Source organism: Rutidosis leptorrhynchoides, chromosome 10 (assembly GCF_046630445.1).
Source record: "Rutidosis leptorrhynchoides isolate AG116_Rl617_1_P2 chromosome 10, CSIRO_AGI_Rlap_v1, whole genome shotgun sequence".
NCBI classification, from domain to species: domain Eukaryota; kingdom Viridiplantae; phylum Streptophyta; class Magnoliopsida; order Asterales; family Asteraceae; genus Rutidosis; species Rutidosis leptorrhynchoides.
In genome coordinates this window covers 318423687-318445291 of record NC_092342.1, presented here as the reverse complement: position 1 = coordinate 318445291, position 21605 = coordinate 318423687, and the positions used below count along the sequence as shown (strand labels likewise).

The 21605-nt window shown below is 36.0% G+C and overlaps 3 protein-coding genes across 6 annotated transcripts; 2 read left to right on the top strand and 1 right to left on the bottom strand.

Moving 5' to 3' along the window:
- Nucleotides 1–273: 273 nt before the first annotated feature.
- Nucleotides 274–3803, top strand: LOC139871266 (probable inactive nicotinamidase At3g16190). Its single transcript, XM_071858997.1, has 5 exons — nt 274–327; nt 446–559; nt 2389–2623; nt 2717–2833; nt 3652–3803. The coding sequence occupies exons 1-5, from the start codon at nt 274–276 to the stop codon at nt 3723–3725; spliced, it is 594 nt and encodes a 197-aa protein (XP_071715098.1). The 3' UTR covers nt 3726–3803.
- Nucleotides 3804–4752: 949 nt separating this feature from the next.
- On the bottom strand, nt 4753–8861 carry LOC139873031 (uncharacterized). Of its 4 annotated transcripts, XM_071860961.1 has the most exons (6): nt 8706–8861; nt 7264–7512; nt 6782–6935; nt 6118–6278; nt 5511–6034; nt 4753–5369 (listed from the first exon to the last, which is right to left on the bottom strand). In XM_071860961.1, the coding sequence occupies exons 3-6, from the start codon at nt 6877–6879 to the stop codon at nt 4911–4913; spliced, it is 1242 nt and encodes a 413-aa protein (XP_071717062.1). In that variant the 5' UTR covers nt 6880–6935; nt 7264–7512; nt 8706–8861; the 3' UTR covers nt 4753–4910. The 4 variants fall into 4 exon arrangements, with proteins under 4 accessions (XP_071717062.1, XP_071717061.1, XP_071717063.1 ...); XM_071860960.1 differs by having other exon boundaries at nt 6782–7512; XM_071860962.1 differs by having other exon boundaries at nt 6782–7391.
- Nucleotides 8862–10817: 1956 nt separating this feature from the next.
- Nucleotides 10818–11459, top strand: LOC139871265 (uncharacterized). Its single transcript, XM_071858996.1, has one exon. It carries the CDS (start codon nt 10818–10820, stop codon nt 11457–11459), a length of 642 nt encoding a protein of 213 aa, XP_071715097.1.
- The last annotated feature ends 10146 nt before the right edge of the window (nt 11460–21605 follow it).

The following is a 21605-nucleotide window of genomic DNA, read 5'->3' as shown; positions in this document are numbered from 1 at the left end:
TTAAAGTAGCAAGGAACTCACTACACTTTAATATTGAAATGTTTTTGGGCTAAAGCCGTCCTAACATAGACATTCGAAATGTAAAATCACAACATAATATTTGAAATGTAACATCACAACCTAACATAGACGTACCATTTAATTAATGTAACTCTGTTTTAATTAATTTAACTTTCTTTAGTATATATAAATGAAACCCAGATTGCTTATTCAGACATCCCTTGAAACTCAAAGACCAAACACATAACAAGTCAGTAAACAAAGAAACCAAAAATGGCGGCTGACCAGACTCGTAACACCAGCGCTCTCCTTGTGATCGACATGCAGGTGACGTCATATTTTCCTCTTTTATTTATCATATATTACACATCGTGTCTCTATCCATTTCTATTTTACAATTCAACAAATATAATAATCACTTCATCCTTTTATTATTGGAATTCAGAATGAATTTGTATCGAGTGATGGGTCAATGTGTCTTGATGCTGGCGTTGCTGTCGTCCCTAACGTTATCAAATCCGTTGATTTTGCTAGACAATGTGGCTTCCTTGTAACATGGGTGCGTATTACTCCGTACTATTAATATTTTCTTTTTTCCACAACAAACATTACGTTGCACAATGGCTCTATTAATCGAGTCAACAACAAGCGTCGATTTATTGGCGACTTGACTAGTCTAAATTAAACTTCAGGCAGGTTTAAAAATCATGGAAATTTGATTTGTCTCACACTTTTTTTTAAACCTACTTATTGCGGATGCGCATTCGGAAGCAATAACTCTATCCATAGAACATTGAGAGAGAGGACTTTCTCTACTCTTGGAGTGTGTTTCACTCTAGACGGAGAAATGTCTTCCCTTTATTCTAGAACAGAGGAAGGATCGTTTACATTTTACCTCACTCATACCCCACTTTGTGGGATTGAGTTTTGTTGTTGTTGTTGTGTAAACATTACGTTGCATATTGTGTTAATTCCACTTTATTTTATTTACTAGTTATCGCGCTTAGTTTATGTGTTATATATAAACGATAAAGAATAAGGTTTTTCCGTTCAGGCCAGTAGACAATATTATTTTTCTTTGATGTATATGGGTTAATCGATTATTTCGTAACCGTTACAACCCTTTTCTCCCTGCAAGCCCATCGTATGTGGCCAGTGAAATTTGAATTTCAGACCTCATAAGGTTATCATAACCTAACTTGGAATGGTTTATGTCACTATAAGAAAAACGAGTTTTAGTGAAGAGGCCTATTGGTCACTAATAGCACTATATTGGTCAGTAAATCGAGTTAGTGATTAAAATAGGTTGGTCACTTCTTGCCACTATAGATCAGTCACGGAACACTATTAGAGACCAACATACTAATTAAAATTGGTCACTGTGGTGGCCATTTGTTTGGTCACCAATATCATATAGTGATCAAAAGTTAGTCACGACTTTTAAAATGGTAACTAAATAGCATAATTATTGACCAAATAATAATTCGTTATTATCGATCGTTACAAATGACCAATTTCTAATAGTGTGTTGGTAAATGATCTTTCCCTTATGATCTTAAGATAGATACATCATAAAGTATAACTTACAGTATAACTATATATGGATATAACTATATATTTCCCTTATTATTTAGGAGTACTTTTTTCCTCTACAAACATTATGTTGCAATCATGTTAATTTGACTCTATTTACTTCTCAGTCTGTTAGTAACAGAGACATCTTCATGTGTACATTGTGCAACTGAATAGGGCCTAAAATTTTAAAAGGGCATAATATTTTGAAAAATTTATATAATAATGAGACGGCCCTGACTAGTAATTGCCCTTAGTTTATGTGTTGTAAATAAGCAATGCCAAGTTACCCTTGATCAGTTTAATAATATTGGGATACATTCTTCCAATGTCCACAACAATTAGTTTATGTGTGTATGTGATGCATATAATGTCTTCTGGCCTCCATCTCCTCTGACTTAGTCGCCGGTTCATCGTCTACATTTGAAGTCGAATGTTTTCGCAATTCGAGAAGATTAAAGGGTCAAATATGACAATTTATTGTCATAATATTTTTTTTTTTTTTTTTTCCATCTTAGTATTTATCTTATTTTAAATTAAATGTCTCTTTTAAATTTGGATATGATTTATCTTGTCCTCAAAGTTATTGGTTAGGGTTAGAATTTTATACAAGTATGAGGTCATTTATGTTTTTAGTTGGGTTTTATGATGAATTGAAAGCAGAGAGTATCTCTTGAAGTCCCGAGATGGCCACTCGTTAAGGGTTTAACGACATTCCGTTCTTGTTTATTTGTATGGTTTCTTCCATTCACAACCACCACGTCATCAGTATGTCTATGTGATGTGTTGATATACATATTTAGGATTTCGATATAGGTTGTAAGAGAGCATGACCCATTAGGAAGAGACGTTGAGCTATTTCGACAGCATTTGTATGGTGACGGGAAACTGAAACCAACTTCAAAAGGGAGTAAAGGGGCAGAACTAGTTGATGGTCTTGTTATCAAAGAAGAAGACTATAAGATTGTCAAGACTCGGTTTAGTGCATTTTTTGCTACACATCTACATTCGGTTCTTCAAGGAGCAGGGATCGATAGTTTAGTTGTTGTTGGTATGTCAATTCTCTGTTGATTTTACATTATTAATGTTTGAATATATAATTATTGATGGTATGATTTAGTTGTGTGTCCTGGATATATTATAGGTGTTCAAACTCCAAATTGCATTAGGCAAACAGTTTTTGATGCTGTAGCACTTGATTACAAGTCTGTTACGGTTATTGTTGATGCCACGGCCGCTGCTACTCCCGATGTACATGCTGGTATATATGCTTATTGTATTTAGCCATACTACCACTCATTGGATGTTTTTGATAAACCAAAGTTTCTACGCTCAAGTTTCATCCCTTATGAACTGTTTCAGTAACATAATTAAGGGTGCGTTTGTTTACCTCATAATTGAATGGTTCAACACTGAATGTTGAACCATTCAGCATTCAGCGCGTTTGTTTCTGACCTCTGAATGACAGACGGTGTTGAATGGTTCAGCATCCATTTAGTTTTATCAAACGCACCCTAAGTTGAACAATATAATATGATCAAAATGGATATAGACATACTTGATTTTTAATATCTAAACTTTTTCATTATTAGATCCCCGTCCTACATCACAATGTCATGTCATATGTGACAGAGTCAGTAATTAAACACTTTCTAAAAAATATTTGTGTTACTAGGGACATTATTTTAGAAATGATTATACTGATATAACATATGAGATAGGCAATATAAGTAATGTTATACTGTAATAAACATGTTAACAAATTGGTACTGTATCATACATCATTTGTTATGAGTAAATACACGTCCTCTTAGAATTTAGTAACAGTAGTGTTGTGGTGCTGAGATGAGTGGTTCAACATAGGAACGAGTTATTATTAGTAAGTGGAGCTTTTCAAAAAAAGAAAATGATACACCAGTAAATCCCCTCTGGGTGATGCCGCTGCTGTCGTTGAAAAAAAAAAAAAATAGGTAGTTTGGGACAGACAAATTCAGGCTAATGTCAGCAAAATTGGTGTGTTAATCCTTTATAAAAACATTATATCCAAATTGCTACTTATATATCTGAGTTTTGAACCAGCCAATCTTTACGACATGAAGAACATTGGAGTAGCAACTATCACACTTGAAGAATGGTGCAAGTCTAGTTGCTGATGTGTAAGCTAGCTCTTAATCTGTTATGGTTTGGAGCGGTATGTGTAATTTAATCAGCTGATATATGGATGCTGTATTTTGTGTGGAATAAGAGTTGTTTGTGTGTTGTTTGTGTTTTGCGCTTATTTCACTTCACGATTTTTTGTTTTAAGCTTATGTCATTAATATCATATGTAGTTGTATTGTATAGGGCAGGTCCTAAATTATACGATGATTTTATTGCCTCGGATGAGAAAGAGCTTACGAATTTGCATACAAACAATTATAGGATTGTAAATTAGTCAAACTAAATGTTTTTATTAGATATATTTTTTACTACCCATGAAGACATACCCTAGGTTATAAGTTCAATAGAAATTATCTAAATCTCAATGATATTTTGTGTTATTCTCACGTGAAAATTATTATTTTGATGTTCAAATTAAACCATAGTTTATTATAAAAATCTCCCATTGATGTGCAAATTATTAGTATTATTTTGATGTTCAAATTGAACATATTTTATTGCAACTCTGTAGGCTGGTGTCATACTAACCACAACCGAAACTTGAACATAACCAACGACACTATGATCGTTACTTATGTTTAGTAGTACCAATACTACAAAAAATAGTTTCAATTTTGACACTTTCATTATTTTAACTTGTGGTGCTTTAAAGCGTAGATAACTTGATATGTTTTTTTTAGCTATAAGTGTCACTAAGTTTTTGAGACCTAAAAACGTTAAAATTGGAAACCCATTAACACATAAAAGTGTCAAAAAATTAATATCACTTATAAATTTTAACACTGTATTTTTTTCACATTTTAAAGTTTTGCGTCTCACGCTTCTAATTTATATTCACATATTTTTAAGCGTGAAAAACAGTAAAACACGTTCAAAAAGTGTCAACAAATACAACATTAGTTGTAGCCTGTAGGGCAAGGACACTGTGATCGTTACTTATAATATGCTCGTACTGTGTACGAACAACCAACAAACCCGCAAATCGAAGAAATGAACATATCCAAAACAACCATACCATATAAGAAAAACGAATCATCCAAACAAGTTCAGAGTTTTGTAACCTTATTAGTTACGGAGTACTTTATATATCAGTACCACATATCCTAAATTAAGAACCAAGAAAAAAAATTATAAATAAAACCTAATCAATGTCTATATTCGAAACGATTAAATGTCTCTCAGTCTCTCATGAACTCGTTGTCATCTTCTAAAAAGCTGAAATCAGCTGGATTCATATTGAGTAAGCAAACCACAGACTCACAGATTTTCACGTTACGCATGGGTCCCGCACAAGTTGTACCTTTCAAACCATCATCATCGTCATCGATTTGAACCGCCTTTTCATTTGTGAACTTCTTGTGTACATCAGCAGAGACCACTTGACTTTTGGAGACGGCAGATAATGTTTTCTTGACAGAACTGTTACCATATCGAACTGAGCGCTTTCGGATCTTTTTTGAACGCTTTAGAAACTTTGGTTGAACAAAAGTACGACCTGCATTTATCTTGAACGCACGTAGCATGTTTTCACAGACTGAAATATTTGCTTCCTTACGAAGGCAAGTCAACATGATCGCAGCAGCCTTTATTTCAGAATCTTCAATACTTGATTTTGTAGCTTCTGTTCTGTTACGTTTCTGGTTGCAGGGTAACCGACAATGCAGTAAACATTGTCAAAATTTGTTGTTAAACAAAGTGATCTCTAACTTTTAGTATATCTAAAATGAACTTGTAGCTGTGTTACTATATGCAAAAAAAAAAAAAAAAAAACCATATACCTTTTTCTTTAGGAAGGCATTCTGTTTTTCGGCGGTTCTCAATTTTTTTCGAAGATGACTTTCAGAACCAGCTTCTGAATCATCATCTATCGTCTCTTTGAATCCACGCTTTGACTTTTTACCATGTTCAGCTATTGGCTGTTCATATCGAACGCTCCTCTTCTTCTTAATTTTTAGGTCAGTAACTTCAATACCTTTTCGTTTATTAAAATTGTCGTCAAAAGTGACATCATTACTCAGTTCATCTTCAATTTCAGCAGCGAACATTTTGTTTACATGATTTGTCCCGTCGCGAGGTGCACGAAGTACATGACATGCAGAATCGTTATATATATCAATAAGCAATCGAGTCTTTCGACGTTTTAACATTGGTCGATTTTCCCCCCGTTTTTTGTGATCAGCAGCCACACTCCTCCCGTTTTTAGGACCTTCGTTGACACTATTTTCATGAACGTTATGAATCCCGCTAGACGTTAATCCTGATGAACCGTTGTACGAATCCTCTACCATGTCATTTCCTACAGCTACAGATTCAACCACATATATAAAATTTAAAAAATGGTATAAAATACTAACATAATAACAGCGTAAAAAAAATAAGCCATACAAGTTGTGCTATTCGAATGATCCTCTTCTATGTTAGTAACTCCTACATTAGACTCTGTGAATTCATATGAATTGAAAAACTCGTTGTTGTAAGGATCACCCAATGATCCAAAAGGCCAACACTTTTTCGGATCTTGCTTGCGTATTTCAACTACGTAACCACTGCAGTAAAACAACAAATTAGTGACTAAATGAACTTATAATCATTGTTACACATAAGAAAACCTGAAATTTAAATACTAAATGAACCAAAAGTTTTGATTCTGCAGAAGCACTAAATACGCCCTTTGAAACTAGACCATAAACGAAACAGGCTAATAATGATGTTACTAAGAGTTGAAGGAAAACGTTGGTGAAATATGAGATCAATTGCATATTAATACAAGAAATACTAATAATAATAAGGATTTTGGTAATGACAGCCCACTAACATGTTTAAATGAATGTATTGTACATGGCGGTTAATTATGACTTTTAAAATGGCGGTTATCAAACTGTACATTAAAGCACGTTAAGGGCTATCGTTAGCAAAATCCTAATAATAATTAAAGGAATTAATAGCAACTTAGCAATAAAGCGTGTTCACGAAGGGCTGTCGTTAGCAAAATCCTAATAGTAATAATTAAACGAATTAATAACCACTTCTAACGGGATTTCATACATACCGAATAGAAAACTTGTTGAAACTGGATGTTAATTTAGACATGATATCTTTGTTGAGATCGATCCCCATAAAAGTCGAATGCAGATTAATTACCCACATATATTTGAAGATCTGCCACAAACAGCCACAAACAGCTGCTACAAAGTTGAAAAGATCTAGCACAAAAGTTACAGCGAAGACATGAAATATATATCTGTCCCGATTGATATAGTCATTTATGAACAATGAATGTAAAATTTCTATGTAAAACCACCGTGCTTAATGAACGATTTGAGTATGATATCAGCATTGAATTGCAAAAGTTTCACATCATACCTTATAAATATTTTCAAATATAAAAGGAAAACATTCAAATAACCTTCATATCTATCGGTTTAAATTTGCAGATCAATGAAAGCAACCGAAAATTACAAACAAGAATGCAAATGCATAAGTAAGCACGCAGTTAAGACACACACTCGATGATGAGGTAGCGCCACTTACCTGATTAGCGGTGAACCATATGCTTAGTTAATCTATAACTTTTGTGAGCTAAAAATGCACATTGTTAGTGAATCACCTCAAAAGATGATAGATCATGCTTTACTGAATGTCTTGGATTTGCCGCTCACCTGAAACCCTAATTTATAGAAAAGAGAATGTACGAGAAGCTCATTGTACACCGTTGATTCTAGGTTTATATCAAAGATGATCGACGGTTGAAAATGTGTGCTTGAATTCGGAGAAAGACTCCTTGATAAGATCAAAAAAGCATTAAAAGCGATAGAAATGTCATTAACACGACATCTAGCAAACAATTAAAGTGTATTCACCATTTGCAAAACCAATTAATAACCCGAATGCATTATCACCATTATCTATATAATATATCTAACGACAACATACTTACATGAGACACGACGATTGTGAAGTAATACAACAAAAATACTCAATCCGACAGTTATATGTCGAAACAAATGTACTCGCTAGTCTAGTACTAGCTACAAAGGCGGATCTAGTTAAAGCCCATTGGTAGCACGGGCTACCACTAAAATACACGATGTTGTGGAAATTTTCTTTTTGGTCTTTTAACTAGTGATACCACTGGATTGTGTAATTTTTTTTGTGTGACACCACTGGATAGTGTAAATTTTCTTAAGCTTTCAACTAGTGACACCACTGACTACGATTCCTGAATCCGCCACTGACTAGCTAGCGTATAATTCATAACTACAGAAAAGCTAATTAATAACAGCTATTGGTGATACACTAAATTAATATATAAATTTAAAGTTGTGATTCAACGTTATAATAATAATATTGCCAGTTTATATATAGTTCATTTTGACATATATCTTTAATCAATTCGACATATATCCTTAACTTAACCTGTTACTAGATCCTAAAGCTAATCCAAATTATACCATGTATATATATATACATACATATAATGTCAAGAATCAAGATTTGTTAAAGTTAACCTACATAAAATCACATCGTCAGAAAACACATGTGACTGAAAGAAAAAAAAAAAAAAAAAAAAAAAAAAAAAAAAAAAAAAAAACTATATTGTCGTATCCGATATATAGATAGAATGATTTATTGAGTAAATTTAGATATAAAATAATTAAGTGATAAACTAATTGCAATAGGGCAAAGTACATAAACTAGTAATTCAACTAATGGATAAGTTATTACTTTCTCTATACAAAACATAAGATGAGTTCATGATCATATATAGAATCATAAGCATATTAAGTAATTTAAAGAATTTTAAAAGAGAATATATAGCTTTATAACTAAGAAGAGTAAAGACCGCCAACAAAATTTGCATAATATACCGTTGAACCCTATTGTTAGAACCCTAAAGGGCTAAGGATCAAATCTTTATACAACTAATCAACAAAATATACACATAAATACATGATAAGTTCATGATCAAATACCTTAATTGTAGTTGAATTTCTCTATGGGTTTTGATGAAGATGATATAATCTCAAAAACCCATTAGAATCTTCATCTATTAATGATAATTTAACTCCAAATTTCGTGGTGATATTTGGAAATATTAGTGACAAAAACCCTTGAGTTTTCGGTTTGGTTTAGAGAGAGAGAGAGACTGGGGTGTGTTTTATAAATTATATTAAAAATTAAAAATATATTAAGTACAATGTAGTGTGGTGTGTTTATGTACGTATCGTGAAGGAAAACATGAACATATGACGTGTAATAACTAACAAGTTTCTTTACGGTCCTTGTGATTTCTCCTAATTGCTATTCGATCTTTAAACTTTTTTTTTACTAAAAAAGTCCTTATAATTTGCAAATTTTGTATGGCAATACATAAACTGATTACCATCATAAAAATTCCATCAAATCCCTTCACATCTATGATCTATGTACGAAGAGATAAATCTGTCATTTTTCTTTATCACCTTCATCTTATCCTACCAAAATAGCAAAGTCAAATTCTTCATCTTGTTCAAACTTGTGCATATAACCTTAAAAACACAAACTTCAATCAATGAACATTACAAATCAACATTCTAGTCATTCAACTTCACACTCATTTCTTCAACAAGGCATGTATTTTATCCTTGCAATAAAAAAATCCCACATAGTAGTGGATCCAACTAAATCGTTCCATAAGTAAACACTAATCATAAACCAAAGCCCAAATTCACGAACCCATTAATAAATTAAAATGTGGAACTGAAATCTGAAAGTAAAACGAGAAAATGAAAACTTCGACTCAAAACTTTAACTAAATTGCGAAAGGTGAAACTAAAACTAAAGTGTGAAAATGGGTCTCGATCGACCCAACCCAACCTAAAAGATTAAGATGAAAAATGGGTTGTGGCCCATCCACAGGTAACCCGACCCAGGTCTCATCTTTACCCATTCGATATATTCAAAAGCCGATTTGAAACGATCCTCCATTCGGCCTAAAAAGATGCACGAGTCGCGTGCCCGTCACAACTCGAGAGATAATCACCCCTCATAAGCTAAAACAGTAGACTAATCAAGTATCTTCGGGTTTCAACTAAAATTAATGGTGGAGATATTAGTTAGTCATTTCTTTAAGCTTATAAGGGACTCATAATTTCTTTCACAATCTGATGTGGGACGGGTTATTAAAAGTCATCTGGTCAGCCGCACCATCCCGAAGGGCACATGAGTGGCTTTGATATCAACCTGAAACTCCCTTAAATCGGCCTCAAGATATGCACGCTCAGCGTGCCTGTCACAACCCGAGAGACAATTGTCTCTCATAAGTTAAAACAGTGGACTAACCGGGTATCTCAAAGTTTCAACGAAAAACCATGGCATGAGATATTTGTTCGCCACAATTTTAAGCTTATAAGGGGCCAATTTTTTTTTTTTTTTATCTGATGTGGGATGGGGTGGTACATGATTCGTTTCGACTCATGACCCGTTTTGGCACAAACTTGTTTGGTCCTTGACCCAACTCGACCTGTTTACCATGTATAATAGCATGCAAGGGGAGTTAATGATTCTTTCTAACGATCGATCGTCAGTTGCAGGGACTGTCCACATAAGATTGGTAAACCACAAGGATTAACCTATTAAAAAATTGTTTTGGTGCTACTCTACCTAAAAGAAGGATTGGAGTTATCCCTACGTTCCATAAACATAAGAATTTCGAACCCACCTCCTTGTGGGTAAGCGTTATTAAAAGCATTTTTGGGGTTTCGGGGTCAATTATTCAGGGGATGGGTTCTACTTTTTCGCGTTCTAACTCTCCAAGGAGGAATGTTGTTAAAACAGGTTATGAAATAGATGGATTGGGCGTGAATTTTTCCAGCTCAATTTCGAAGGTGATTGGCGATGGAAACTTGACGAACTTTTGAGATGATGTCTGCCTAGGCGACAAAACTTTAAGGCAAAAATTCACGAGGTTGTTTCGGTTAGAATCCAATATAAATGCGAAAGTGGCGGACCGTATAAAATGGGATGGCAGCAAGTGGATTACCGAATGGGTTTGGATTCGAGACATCACAGGGAGAACGATAGGTGAATTGTTAGAATTATAAGAGATGATTTCGGGGTTCTCATTCACGAATGGCAGGGAAGATCGTTGGAATTGGAAGTTATGCAGGTCGGGTTCCTTCTCAACACAGGCTCTCTCTAATCTTCTCATGGACTCAGGTCAGGCTGCAAACGGGTCGACTTTGGCAACATTAAGGAATAAATTAGTTCCAAAAAAGGTGAGCATTTTTGTGTGGAGGGTTCGGAGGGAGAGAATCCCGGTTTTGTCACAACTTGACAAGCGTGGTATTGATCTCCATTCCGTCCGCTGTCCCTTATGTGGTGATGTAGTCGAAACGGTGGAACACGCATTATTCTTGTGTCCAAAGGTTTGGGTCATTTGGGTTAAAGTTTTCACTTGGTGGGGGATGGGCTCATTACCTCGAAGCCTCGATAGTTTGCTTGACGAATCCTCGTATTCACAATTCTCAGATATGGGTGCAAAGATTTGGCAAGGAGTGATTTGGACGTGTGTATACCTCATTTGGAAAAATAGAAATCAAATGGTCTTCTCGAAAAAATGTTGGACGCCTCCGGTTGCCTTGTGCGATATTCAACTCAAAAGTTTCGAGTGGATTGGGAACCGGTGCAAAGTTAAAAAGCTTGAGTGGCTCGATTGGTTATGTAATCCTCAAGTTCTTTTGCTATAATTTTTGATGTAATTGTGTGTTTTGATGTAAACATAGGATTCTAGCTCAGTATCGCTATGTTTCCATCTTGTGAGAACATTTTGTATCATTTGGGTTTTTTTAATATAATTTACCGTTCAAAAAAAAGGAATTTCGAGACGGCAGATCTCAGTCGATGAAGCTAGTAGTGCCTTAGTCTTGTAATCGGACAATGAAAATTCCTAACTGTAATTTGCGTTATTCTGTCTACAACATAATGCTGATAATGTAGAGAGCTGAAAATAGCTAAACCTCAACACAAAGATGGTTTATAGGTTTTGATATTTTTCTTTATAAAAAAATTGAGTTTCTTGTAACATGAATAAAATGTGAGTCATTTTTAAATTACCTGAATACTAAAATAATCCCAAGGCCGGTTGTACATCATGAATCATGAATGCAGTTATGGACCACAAATTTTATTGATGTAGTACACGGTACATGTAAGGATATTAGGACCCAAAACAACGCAAGTGATTCAACAAGATCACTCACCGATAGTAATTCTACAAGATTACTAACTCACTTAATGAACGAAAGATTATAAATGCAAGAAATGTAAATCGACACAAGAGATAACGTGGTTATATGCAATCGTTGTGATTGCTTTAGTCCACGGACCAACTAGAGAATGTATTTACTGAATATTTGTGGTGTGTTTACAATGAGTTACAAGAGGGTCTATTTATAGAATGATTTTAGGAGTAAGCTAAAAACAATTCCTTGAAGCTTCATGTGAGTTTCCTGACAGCTTCATGGAGGCTACATGTGAGTTTCCTGACAGCTTCGTGGAAGCTACATGTGAATTTCCTCACAACTTCATGGAAGCTACATGTGAGTTTCCTAACAACTTCGTAGAAGCTACATGTGAGTTTCCTAACAACTTCGTGGAAGCTTCGTGTGAGTTTCCTGGAATCTTCCCTCTAATTGTTTAAAGTTCTCCATATCTCCGACAATCTCCCACTTGGAGACTTTGAACAAACCCAACCTTCGTCAACCCAAAATATCAACGATCTAACCAAGAATGTTAAACCACCATTATACCACCAAACTCCATTTGGGACACGCACACTCAACACATACTTCGGATGAGCAGACTTTCGATACAAGGTCTTCAACACTACTTGTTAGAATTGAAACATTAACTCTCTAATTCTCTAGTTGGGGTCTTCTCTCATCAATTCATTAGAAGACCAATTGAGGTAATGCAAAACCTCAATTTCTCTGTCGTAACAACCTTAGTAAACATATCAGCAGGATTCTTCGTACCAAGGATTTTCTCCAATAATAAAGTACCATCATTTATATGTTGTCGAATAAAATGATACCTTATCTTGATGTGTTTCGTACGACTATGAAACACCGGATTCTTCCCAAGATGTATTGCACTTTGATTATCACAATACAAGACGCAATAGTCTTGTCTTTTACCCAACTCACCTAAGAAGTTCTTCAACCAAACAAGCTCTTTAGAAGCTTCTGCAATAGCCATATATTCGGCTTCGGTGGTTGATAAAGTAACACTCTTTTGTAGTCGAGACATCCAACTAACCGCCGTCTTCCCTATTATGAAAACATAACTCGTAGTGCTTTTCCCCGAATCATCACATCCACCCAAATCAGCATCCGCATAACCCCTAATTATGAGATTGTTTTTGGAGAAACACAATCCCATATTAGAAGTACCTTTCAAATAACGAAGCAACCATTTGACCGCTTCCCGATGCTCTTTCCCCGGATTAGACATATAACGACTTACAACTCCCACTGCTTGAGCAATATCGGTTCTTGTACAAACCATGGCATACATAATACTACCCACTGCCGATGCATATGGAACCTTTTCCATATCTGTTTTGTCTTTTACCGTCTTTGGTGATTGACTTTTCGATAACTTAATCGTGCTACCCAAAGGCATAGAACGAGCCTTTGAATTCTCCATATTAAACCTCTCTACTACTTTCTCAATATATTTGGATTGAGACAAGTATAGAGTACCTTTCACACGATCACGCACAATACTCATGCCAAGTATTTGCCTAGCACTACCAAGATCTTTCATCTCGAATTCACGGGAAAGTAATCCCTTCAACTTGTTAATTTCGGACATGTTGGAACCTGCAAGTAACATGTCATCAACATACAACAATAAGATTATATAAGAAGACTTGAGTTTCTTCAAGTAGCAACAGTGATCCGCTTCACATCTTAAGAAACCAATCTTCTTCATAAAATCATCAAACTTCAAGTACCATTGCCGAGGTGCTTGCTTCAATCCATATAAACTTTTCTTTAGCTTACAAACCCACTTCTCTTTACCATTTACCTCAAAGCCCTCGGGTTGCCTCATATAGATCTCTTCATCAAGGTTACCATGTAAGAATGCGGTCTTCACAACTAGTTGCTCTAGATGTAAGTCCTCAGATGCAACCATAGAAAGTACCAAACGAATAGTAGTCATCTTCACCATCGATGAAAATATCTCTTAGTAGTCAACTCCTTTCTTTTGTTGAAAGCCTTTAACCACCAAACGAGCCTTGTACCTTTTCTTGCCATCCAACTCATTCTTGATTCGATACACCCATTTACTTTGCAACGCCCTTTTATCATGAGGTAACTTCACTAGTGACCAAGTTTTATTCTTCTCAAGTGACCCCATCTCTTCTTTCATGGCAAGCTCCCATTGTATGGATTTTTTTGTCTTTCTTGCCTCAAAGTAACTTTCGGGTTCACCATTCTCGGTATAGAGCAAGTAGTTTGCTGATGGAGAATACCTAGGATTAGGTTTGGGCACTCTAGTCGAGCGTCTTGGTGTAGGAGTAACCGGAATGGTTGGACCGGTTTCATTTGTGTCCTCCTCATCACTAGAACTCGCACTATGTTCGGAATCATCACCGCTTTCCGAATCATCCCCATCATTAGCATTTTCCGACGCCTCACCGTTATTTGGCAATTCATTGTTCCCCGTACTCCCACTAGAACCTACAAGATCATCAATAGAAACATCGTCAAAAGTAACTTGACTCGGTTTAGGACTCCCCGTTTCTGGTTTGCCATAGACCGAATCTTCATCAAAAGTAACATCTCGCGAACGAATTACTTTTCTAGCCTCGTTGTCCCAACAACGATAGCCCATTTCATCCGACCCGTACCCTATGAAAATACACTTCTTTGACTTAGCTTCAAGCTTGTCTTTATCTGCATCTTTGGTCTTCACAAATGCATTACACCCAAAGATCCTAAGGTGACCATAACTCACCTTCTTACCTTGCCATTCTTCCTCGGGAATTCAGAAACCCAACGGTGTTGAGGGTCCCCTATTTATCAAATAAGCCGCCGTATTAACCGCATCTGCCCAAAACATCTTAGGCAAACCGGCATGTAGTCTCATACTCTTAGCCCTTTCATTTAACGTACGATTCATACGTTCGGCGACCCCATTGTGTTGCGGTGTCTCTGGTACCGTTTTTAACATTCTAATACCGAGCTTTGCACAATGGTCTTTAAACTCAAGACTACCATATTCCCCTCCATTATCCGACTTCAAGCACTTGACTTTCAAATTAGTCTCATTTTCTACCATAGCTTTCCACTTCACAAAAGTATTAAATACATCGGATTTAGATTTAAGAAAATAAACCCATACCTTTCGAGTGGAGTCGTCAATGAAGGTGACATAATAGCGAGAACCTCCATGTGATTCTACATTGGTTGGACCAAACACATCCGTATGAACGAGCTCCAATTTCTCCAACTTAGGTGCATTCCCTGATTTCCCAAAAGTCACCTTCTTTTGCTTCCCATATACACATGGTTCGCAAAATCCAAGTTCTACCTTTTTCAAATCTGGAATTCTCCCACTCGAAACAAGCATCTTCATTATAACACCCCAGATTTTTTTTTTTTTAAATTACAGCGGAAGACCAATTTATAGATATATAATATAAACATGTATATACATAAAATCCCATTAATAATAAACTCGTCAGTATATAAATGACCGGGTGTTATATTAAACATTAAAACAACTTTTAATATAAAGGACGCGACATCAGAGTTTCCGGCTTTATCAAACATATCTTCCAGCATCCCATCTTCACCCTGATAACTATCATACAACAAATCCATAACCTGCAAGGAAGATGTGGGAGATTAGCACGAAGCTAAGTGAGTGCAACTAACTATAGGCAATAGTATACAGGAACCGTCATACTACTCATGTCACATAGTCTAACACACAAACATCACCCAAGTGCAGTCTACAGAGACTCTGGCGGCTCGGCCAAACCATTAACCACCAGCTGATCGGACTGGGGCTTACCAGAAGTTCCTCCACCACCGTATGTACATACATAATCCACACGCGACGGACGCGTCATTCACATATATATACACCACAGCTGTCTAGGCTACCACAGAGGAACCCAACCCGCAGGTTGATCTCTCCTACCGAGGCCACCACACAATAGGGACGCACTGGGCTCCAGCAGACAAGCATCAACTAACATGCAGTCATCACAATAACTAACTAACCACAACAATAAGTATATCTAACAAACATGGCAGTCATAATATAATATGCTTCTATATACTATATTCTCCAGTTAGTCCCACTCACCGATACCGGCATCACTCGGTAGTCTAATATCACCGAGTCTTCTCCTCGTATGTATCACTTGAAAACAATACTCACAAGTTAGCAAATCATATTCCAAATGCTAACAATATTATAATCACAATATATATACATATATACATACACACATATTCCATCAATATACAAACGGGCAGCATAACGGCTAACAATCAACACTTAGGTAAAATATTCTGCCCTGAACACACAGTCGGTCGACTGTCTCCTCAATCGGTTGACTGACTTAGACAGTCGGTCGACTGTTGACACAACCGGTCGACTGATTTTCCCAATCGGTCGACTTATTTAGTATTTACACAATCGGCCGAAAGTCAAACTCAGTCGGTCGGTTCACTCGCCAGTCGGTCGGTTCAACCCTCAGTCGGTCGACTGTCGACCGACAGTCGGCCGACTGTATTCATCTTCCTCAGAAACTGAACAAAGGCTACGGACTTCACGATGAAATCCTCAAATCTCGATCTAGAGCTCGTTTTAAACACCAAAATCGACCACAACTTGTTCACTACTTGTTATAGACTCAAAACCCACAACAATTTGACCATAACAACACTTAAACCACTTGTTTTGACACAAATTTACACATTTATGAAAACTAACACAAAACCTTAAATTTCTCAAAGATTAAAGCATGGAAGCTTGTGATTCTTACCTTAAAAGAATCAGTGAATCACAAGGAACACAAAGATATAAACAATTTGAGCTCTAAAACAAGAATCAAGGATTAGGGTTTGAAGTAGGTGAGGGAGATGAAGAACGGGTGTGTTTGGGAATTTTCTAGAAAATGGGAAGAAGAACACACAGACTAGTCACTTAATTTAGGTTAATTTCCCACACAGTGCAACACACGGGTATTTATCAGTTATCTGATATCTTTCGCACATCATTTGGTAGCCCAAACGAAGTCCAAAACAAACCTGTTCTGTGACCTTTGTCACAAACTGGTCCTAACCACATCATTAAATAATAACAAATATTAAATAAAAAAATAAAAGCATATAGTAACACAATACTAACTTAAGGGCAATCTAGTAATCTTACATCTAGGCCCGATTAAGGATGTTACATTCATACCCTTCTCACTCATATGCCCGAGTCTTCGGTGCCATAGAGTTGATTCGGACTCAACATTAACCGTAGCAACCACCGTGTCTTCATCAAACACTTCAACCATATAAAGAGTTCCCCTTTTATGTCCACGAGCCACGACACAACTACCCTTAACCACCTTCCATTGGCGGTTTTCAAAAGTAACCGCGTTACCTTCATCATCTAATTGACCAACCGAAATAAGTTTTCTTTTTAATTTAGGAATGTACCTTACGTTTTTCAAGGTCCAATTAGAGCCAAGAGTAGTCTTCAATACAACATCTCCAATGCCCTCTATATTGAGTTGTTTGTCGTCCGCCGATCTCACCTTGCCTTGATATGAACGAAAATTCTTCATCATGCTTTTGACATGAGTAGCATGAAACGAAGCTCCCGAATCCAAAATCCAAGACTCCATAGAATTTTCAACACTACATAAAAAGTGCATCATCACTTTTCTCCACGGTCAAGTTCACACCTTTCGCCGGACCATTTTTACAATTCCTTTGAAAGTGTCCCTTTTGATTGCAACCCCAACAAACAGCTTCACTTCTATCTTTCGGTGGATACCTCTTCTTAGACTTCTTTCTACCCTTCTTCTCACCGCAATCAAATTTCCTACCACGGTTGTCGGTACTTAACAAAGAACCGGATGTCGATTCCCCCGAGTTTCTCCTACGAGTATCTTCACCAAGAATCAAATCCCTTATTCCTTCAAACGCTAGCTTAGTAGTTCCCGTAGAGCTACTAACTGCGGTAACCGTACCCGACCAACTTTCCGGTAATGATGAAAGCAAGATTAGTGCCTTTAACTCATCATCAAACACAATATCTACCAATGCTAACCTCGATATGATGTTGTTGAACTCGTTGATATGATCCGTTGCACTCGTACCTTCCTTCATCTTCGTATTGAACAATTATCGTATGAGAAAAACCTTATTAGAAGCGGTAGGTTTCTCATACATGTTAGAGAGTGCTTTCAAGCAAGCAAACGTCGTCTTCACATTCACAACGTTGTATGCAACATTCTTAGCAAGTGAAAGACGAATCGCACCCAAAGCTTGACGATCCAAAAGCGTCCAATCGGCATCGCTCATGCTTTCGGGCTTGGTCTCTAACAGAGGTTGATGTAGCTTCTTTTGATACAAGTAATCTTCAATTTGCATCTTCCAAAAGCCAAAGTCTCTCCCATCGAATCGGTCGATTCTAAACTTTCCGTCTTCCGCCATCGTTCCCTTAACGAAACCTTGTGCTCTGATACCAGTTGTAAGGATATTAGGACCCAAAAAAAAGCAAGTGATTCAACAAGATCACTCACCGATAGTAATTCTACAAGATTACTAACCCACTTAATGAACGAAAGATTATAAATGCAAGAAATGTAAATCGACACAAGAGATAACGTGGTTATATGCAATCGTTGTGATTGCTTTAGTCCACGGACCAACTAGAGAATGTATTTACTGAATATTTGTGGTGTGTTTACAATGAGTTATAAGAAGGTCTATTTATAAAATGATTTAAGGAGTAAGCTAAAAACAATTCCTTAAAGCTTCATGTGAGTTTCCTGACAGCTTCGTGGAAGCTACATGTGAATTTCCTCACAACTTCGTGGAAGCTACATGTGAGTTTCCTAACAACTTCGTAGAAGCTACATGTGAGTTTCCTAACAACTTCGTGGAAGCTTCGTGTGAGTTTCCTGAAATCTTCCCTCTAATTGTTTAAAGTTCTCCATATCCATATCTCCAACAGTACACATACCATTATTTTCGTTCTTTAATTTACTAGCATATCAATAACCAAATTTTGTTAGTGGAATCACCTGCCGTATGTAAATTATATATATATGTATGTATAGACATCTTTGTTTTTCATGCATTATAATTATAATCTCTGATAAAGCATTGTAAAATTAAAAAATTGAAATAAGATAATCAAAATGGTCGTTATTCGAACCTTCGTTAAGTATTTTAAATTAAGCAGAACTAAATTATGAACACGACATGTATGTAAAAAATAGAAAACTTGACAAGAAAGGATCTCATTTTTGCGGACTATTATTATTAACTTGGAAATTAACTTTGTAAGAATACAAGTTTCCAAGCTTTATTGTGCTCCAATTTTGCGTGCCACCACATTCGTCTTGTTATTGCCAGTGTAATCCAAAAACAAGATTGTTGATATCTTATCAAATGAAAAACCATATAGTTTTCAAGTATAAGGGTATGTTCCGGAGTTACAATTTGGAAAGAAATGAAAGGGAATCTTTTAAATTTATTGGTGTTCCTGAATTTTCACATGAAAGAAAAAAAAGGGAAGAAAGTTGATTGATCATTTTAGTGTAATTTTCCCTCAAACACTTCATTCCAAACTGAAAGGATTCAACTCCCCTCCCCTTCATTTCCCTTCATCTCATTTCATTTCTTTCCTAAAATAACAGAGTTTAAGTGAAGCTACATAAAAGATATCTTGGCTTGGGATACCATATCCTCACAGGAGATTTAGATGCATATCTTGGATCTGTTGGGTAAAGAGTCAAAAATGATCACGAGATAAGAAATTGGTTTTTGGCGCCTTAACAAAGATGGTCTCCTAAACTTGAAGGCAAACAAGTTTTGGAGTCAACCACGCTTCGCTGCGGTGTAAGTGCGGTTGACCATGTAAGAACTCGCCGATTTTTGTACAAAAAACAATAAAAAAAAGTTCTCATGACTCAAACCCACAACCATCCGGTACCAATGTGAGGCACCTAACCATCCATTCATTGATGCTATTGAGTATATGTACGACACTATTTAATTTAAATAAATCCGATTTTAAGTTTCTAAAAAAATAAAAGGACCACCATGTTTCGAACCGATGACCACTAGGTTAATAAGAACCCCATAACCACTCATCCAACATATATTGCTTTTGTTTTATAGTTACCACATTTATTATTTACGGGGTTAACAAATCGGGTTTTAAAATCCATTGCAGTTCCAATTGCAATTTTGTTGTTCGTGTTCTCTTATTGAATATATATAGAATGTGTTCGAATGTGTTATGCATGATACTTGTACATTATGGTCACAATAACATAATGAATTCCCTGAGTAGCATTTTGCCATTTCAAAAACATTCTAGTACGGTTTGTTGGTGTTTTGGCGTACTATAAACACTGTTGTAAAAAAAAAAAAAAAACTTACGTCACAACAGATTTACTTGTGTACCATCACAATGGATCAAACGGGGAAAAAAAATCGGTCAACGATTAAACAACGGTCAACAAAGATAAAAAAACGGTCAAAAACCATAAAAACGATCGCGACGGAGTCGAGACAGATTTTAACCAACATTGAGTTTTAATATATATTTTAAACATAAATATTGTTTCAAATTAAACATAGATATTTGTTTTTATTTTTACATATTTATGTTTAAAAAATATATAAAAAGTTAACGTTGATCAACATCCGTCTCGACTGTCGGAACCATAGTGTTCAAATAAAAATAGTTATTAACAACATAACTGTGATCAACTATTTAATTTTGCTTCCACAGTTCATTCACTTTGATTAGTTTCTATTATTCTATATGTTTGTTACTTTACTAATTAGGGGATATATATTCATCAAGGCTATAGTTACAAGGGTTTTGTTTTTTGTTTTTTTTACCAAATGACATTCTTTTTTTTTTTTTGGACCTCAGTTTGAGATCATCCAGAGAACTTAGCCACTCACGCGTTCATCTCCCATAGTCGCATAACCCGCCATCAACTACTGCCCTAGAAGAAACCCGGACCAATCCGAGGGCATAGCCGGTAAAACCCCTCTCCCCGCTACCCCTGCACTAAGCGAAAGGCGACCTGAGTGGATACTTCAGGTCAAGGATAACATTGAGTGCAATGTTGCAGTCCAGCAGAGTCGAACTCCTAACCTCTCGCTAAGAGAGTCAGACCATACCGAAGGACATCCTAATATAGTGGCGCTCTTTTAATTATAATAAAGGTTGAAGTTCAAGTCCTTGGATTAAATTTGTTTGTATAATCGTGATATAAGTGTCTGTACTTGGATAAATAAATATGCAATAATGTATACTCCGTACATTTAATATTACAAACAAGACTAACAAACTCCCTCGTTATTATGCATGTTATAATAATTATAATCATGCGTAACTATAAACTGAATATTGTTATCTATAATTAGCAACAACTAAAAACACAACTTCCCAACTTGTATTAGATGTGGTATGGCATTATTAGGGTTTGGTCACGAATGCTCCTATATTGCCTCCCCAAATAAACTTGATGTACTTGGCTTTCACAAAATAATTACAAATGGCAAAATGGAAGATGCATCTAAAACTCATGCCTAAGACAAAATGAGTCTACACTCAAATAA

Excerpts from the sequence above, each read along its gene's own strand:
- LOC139871266 (XM_071858997.1), top strand. The coding sequence starts at position 274 with ATGGCGGCTGACCAGACTCGTAACACCAGCGCTCTCCTTGTGATCGAC. Across the intron at positions 560-2,388 it reads GTGGCTTCCTTGTAACATGG|GTTGTAAGAGAGCATGACCC; the intron begins GTGCGTATTACT and ends ATTTCGATATAG. Across the intron at positions 2,624-2,716 it reads CGATAGTTTAGTTGTTGTTG|GTGTTCAAACTCCAAATTGC; the intron begins GTATGTCAATTC and ends GATATATTATAG.
- LOC139873031 (XM_071860960.1), bottom strand. The coding sequence starts at position 6,879 with ATGTGGGTAATTAATCTGCATTCGACTTTTATGGGGATCGATCTCAAC. Across the intron at positions 6,279-6,781 it reads TTCAACAAGTTTTCTATTCG|TGGTTACGTAGTTGAAATAC; the intron begins GTATGTATGAAA and ends GTTTTACTGCAG. Across the intron at positions 5,370-5,510 it reads ATGCCTTCCTAAAGAAAAAG|AAACGTAACAGAACAGAAGC; the intron begins GTATATGGTTTT and ends CCCTGCAACCAG.
- LOC139871265 (XM_071858996.1), top strand. The coding sequence starts at position 10,818 with ATGATTTCGGGGTTCTCATTCACGAATGGCAGGGAAGATCGTTGGAAT.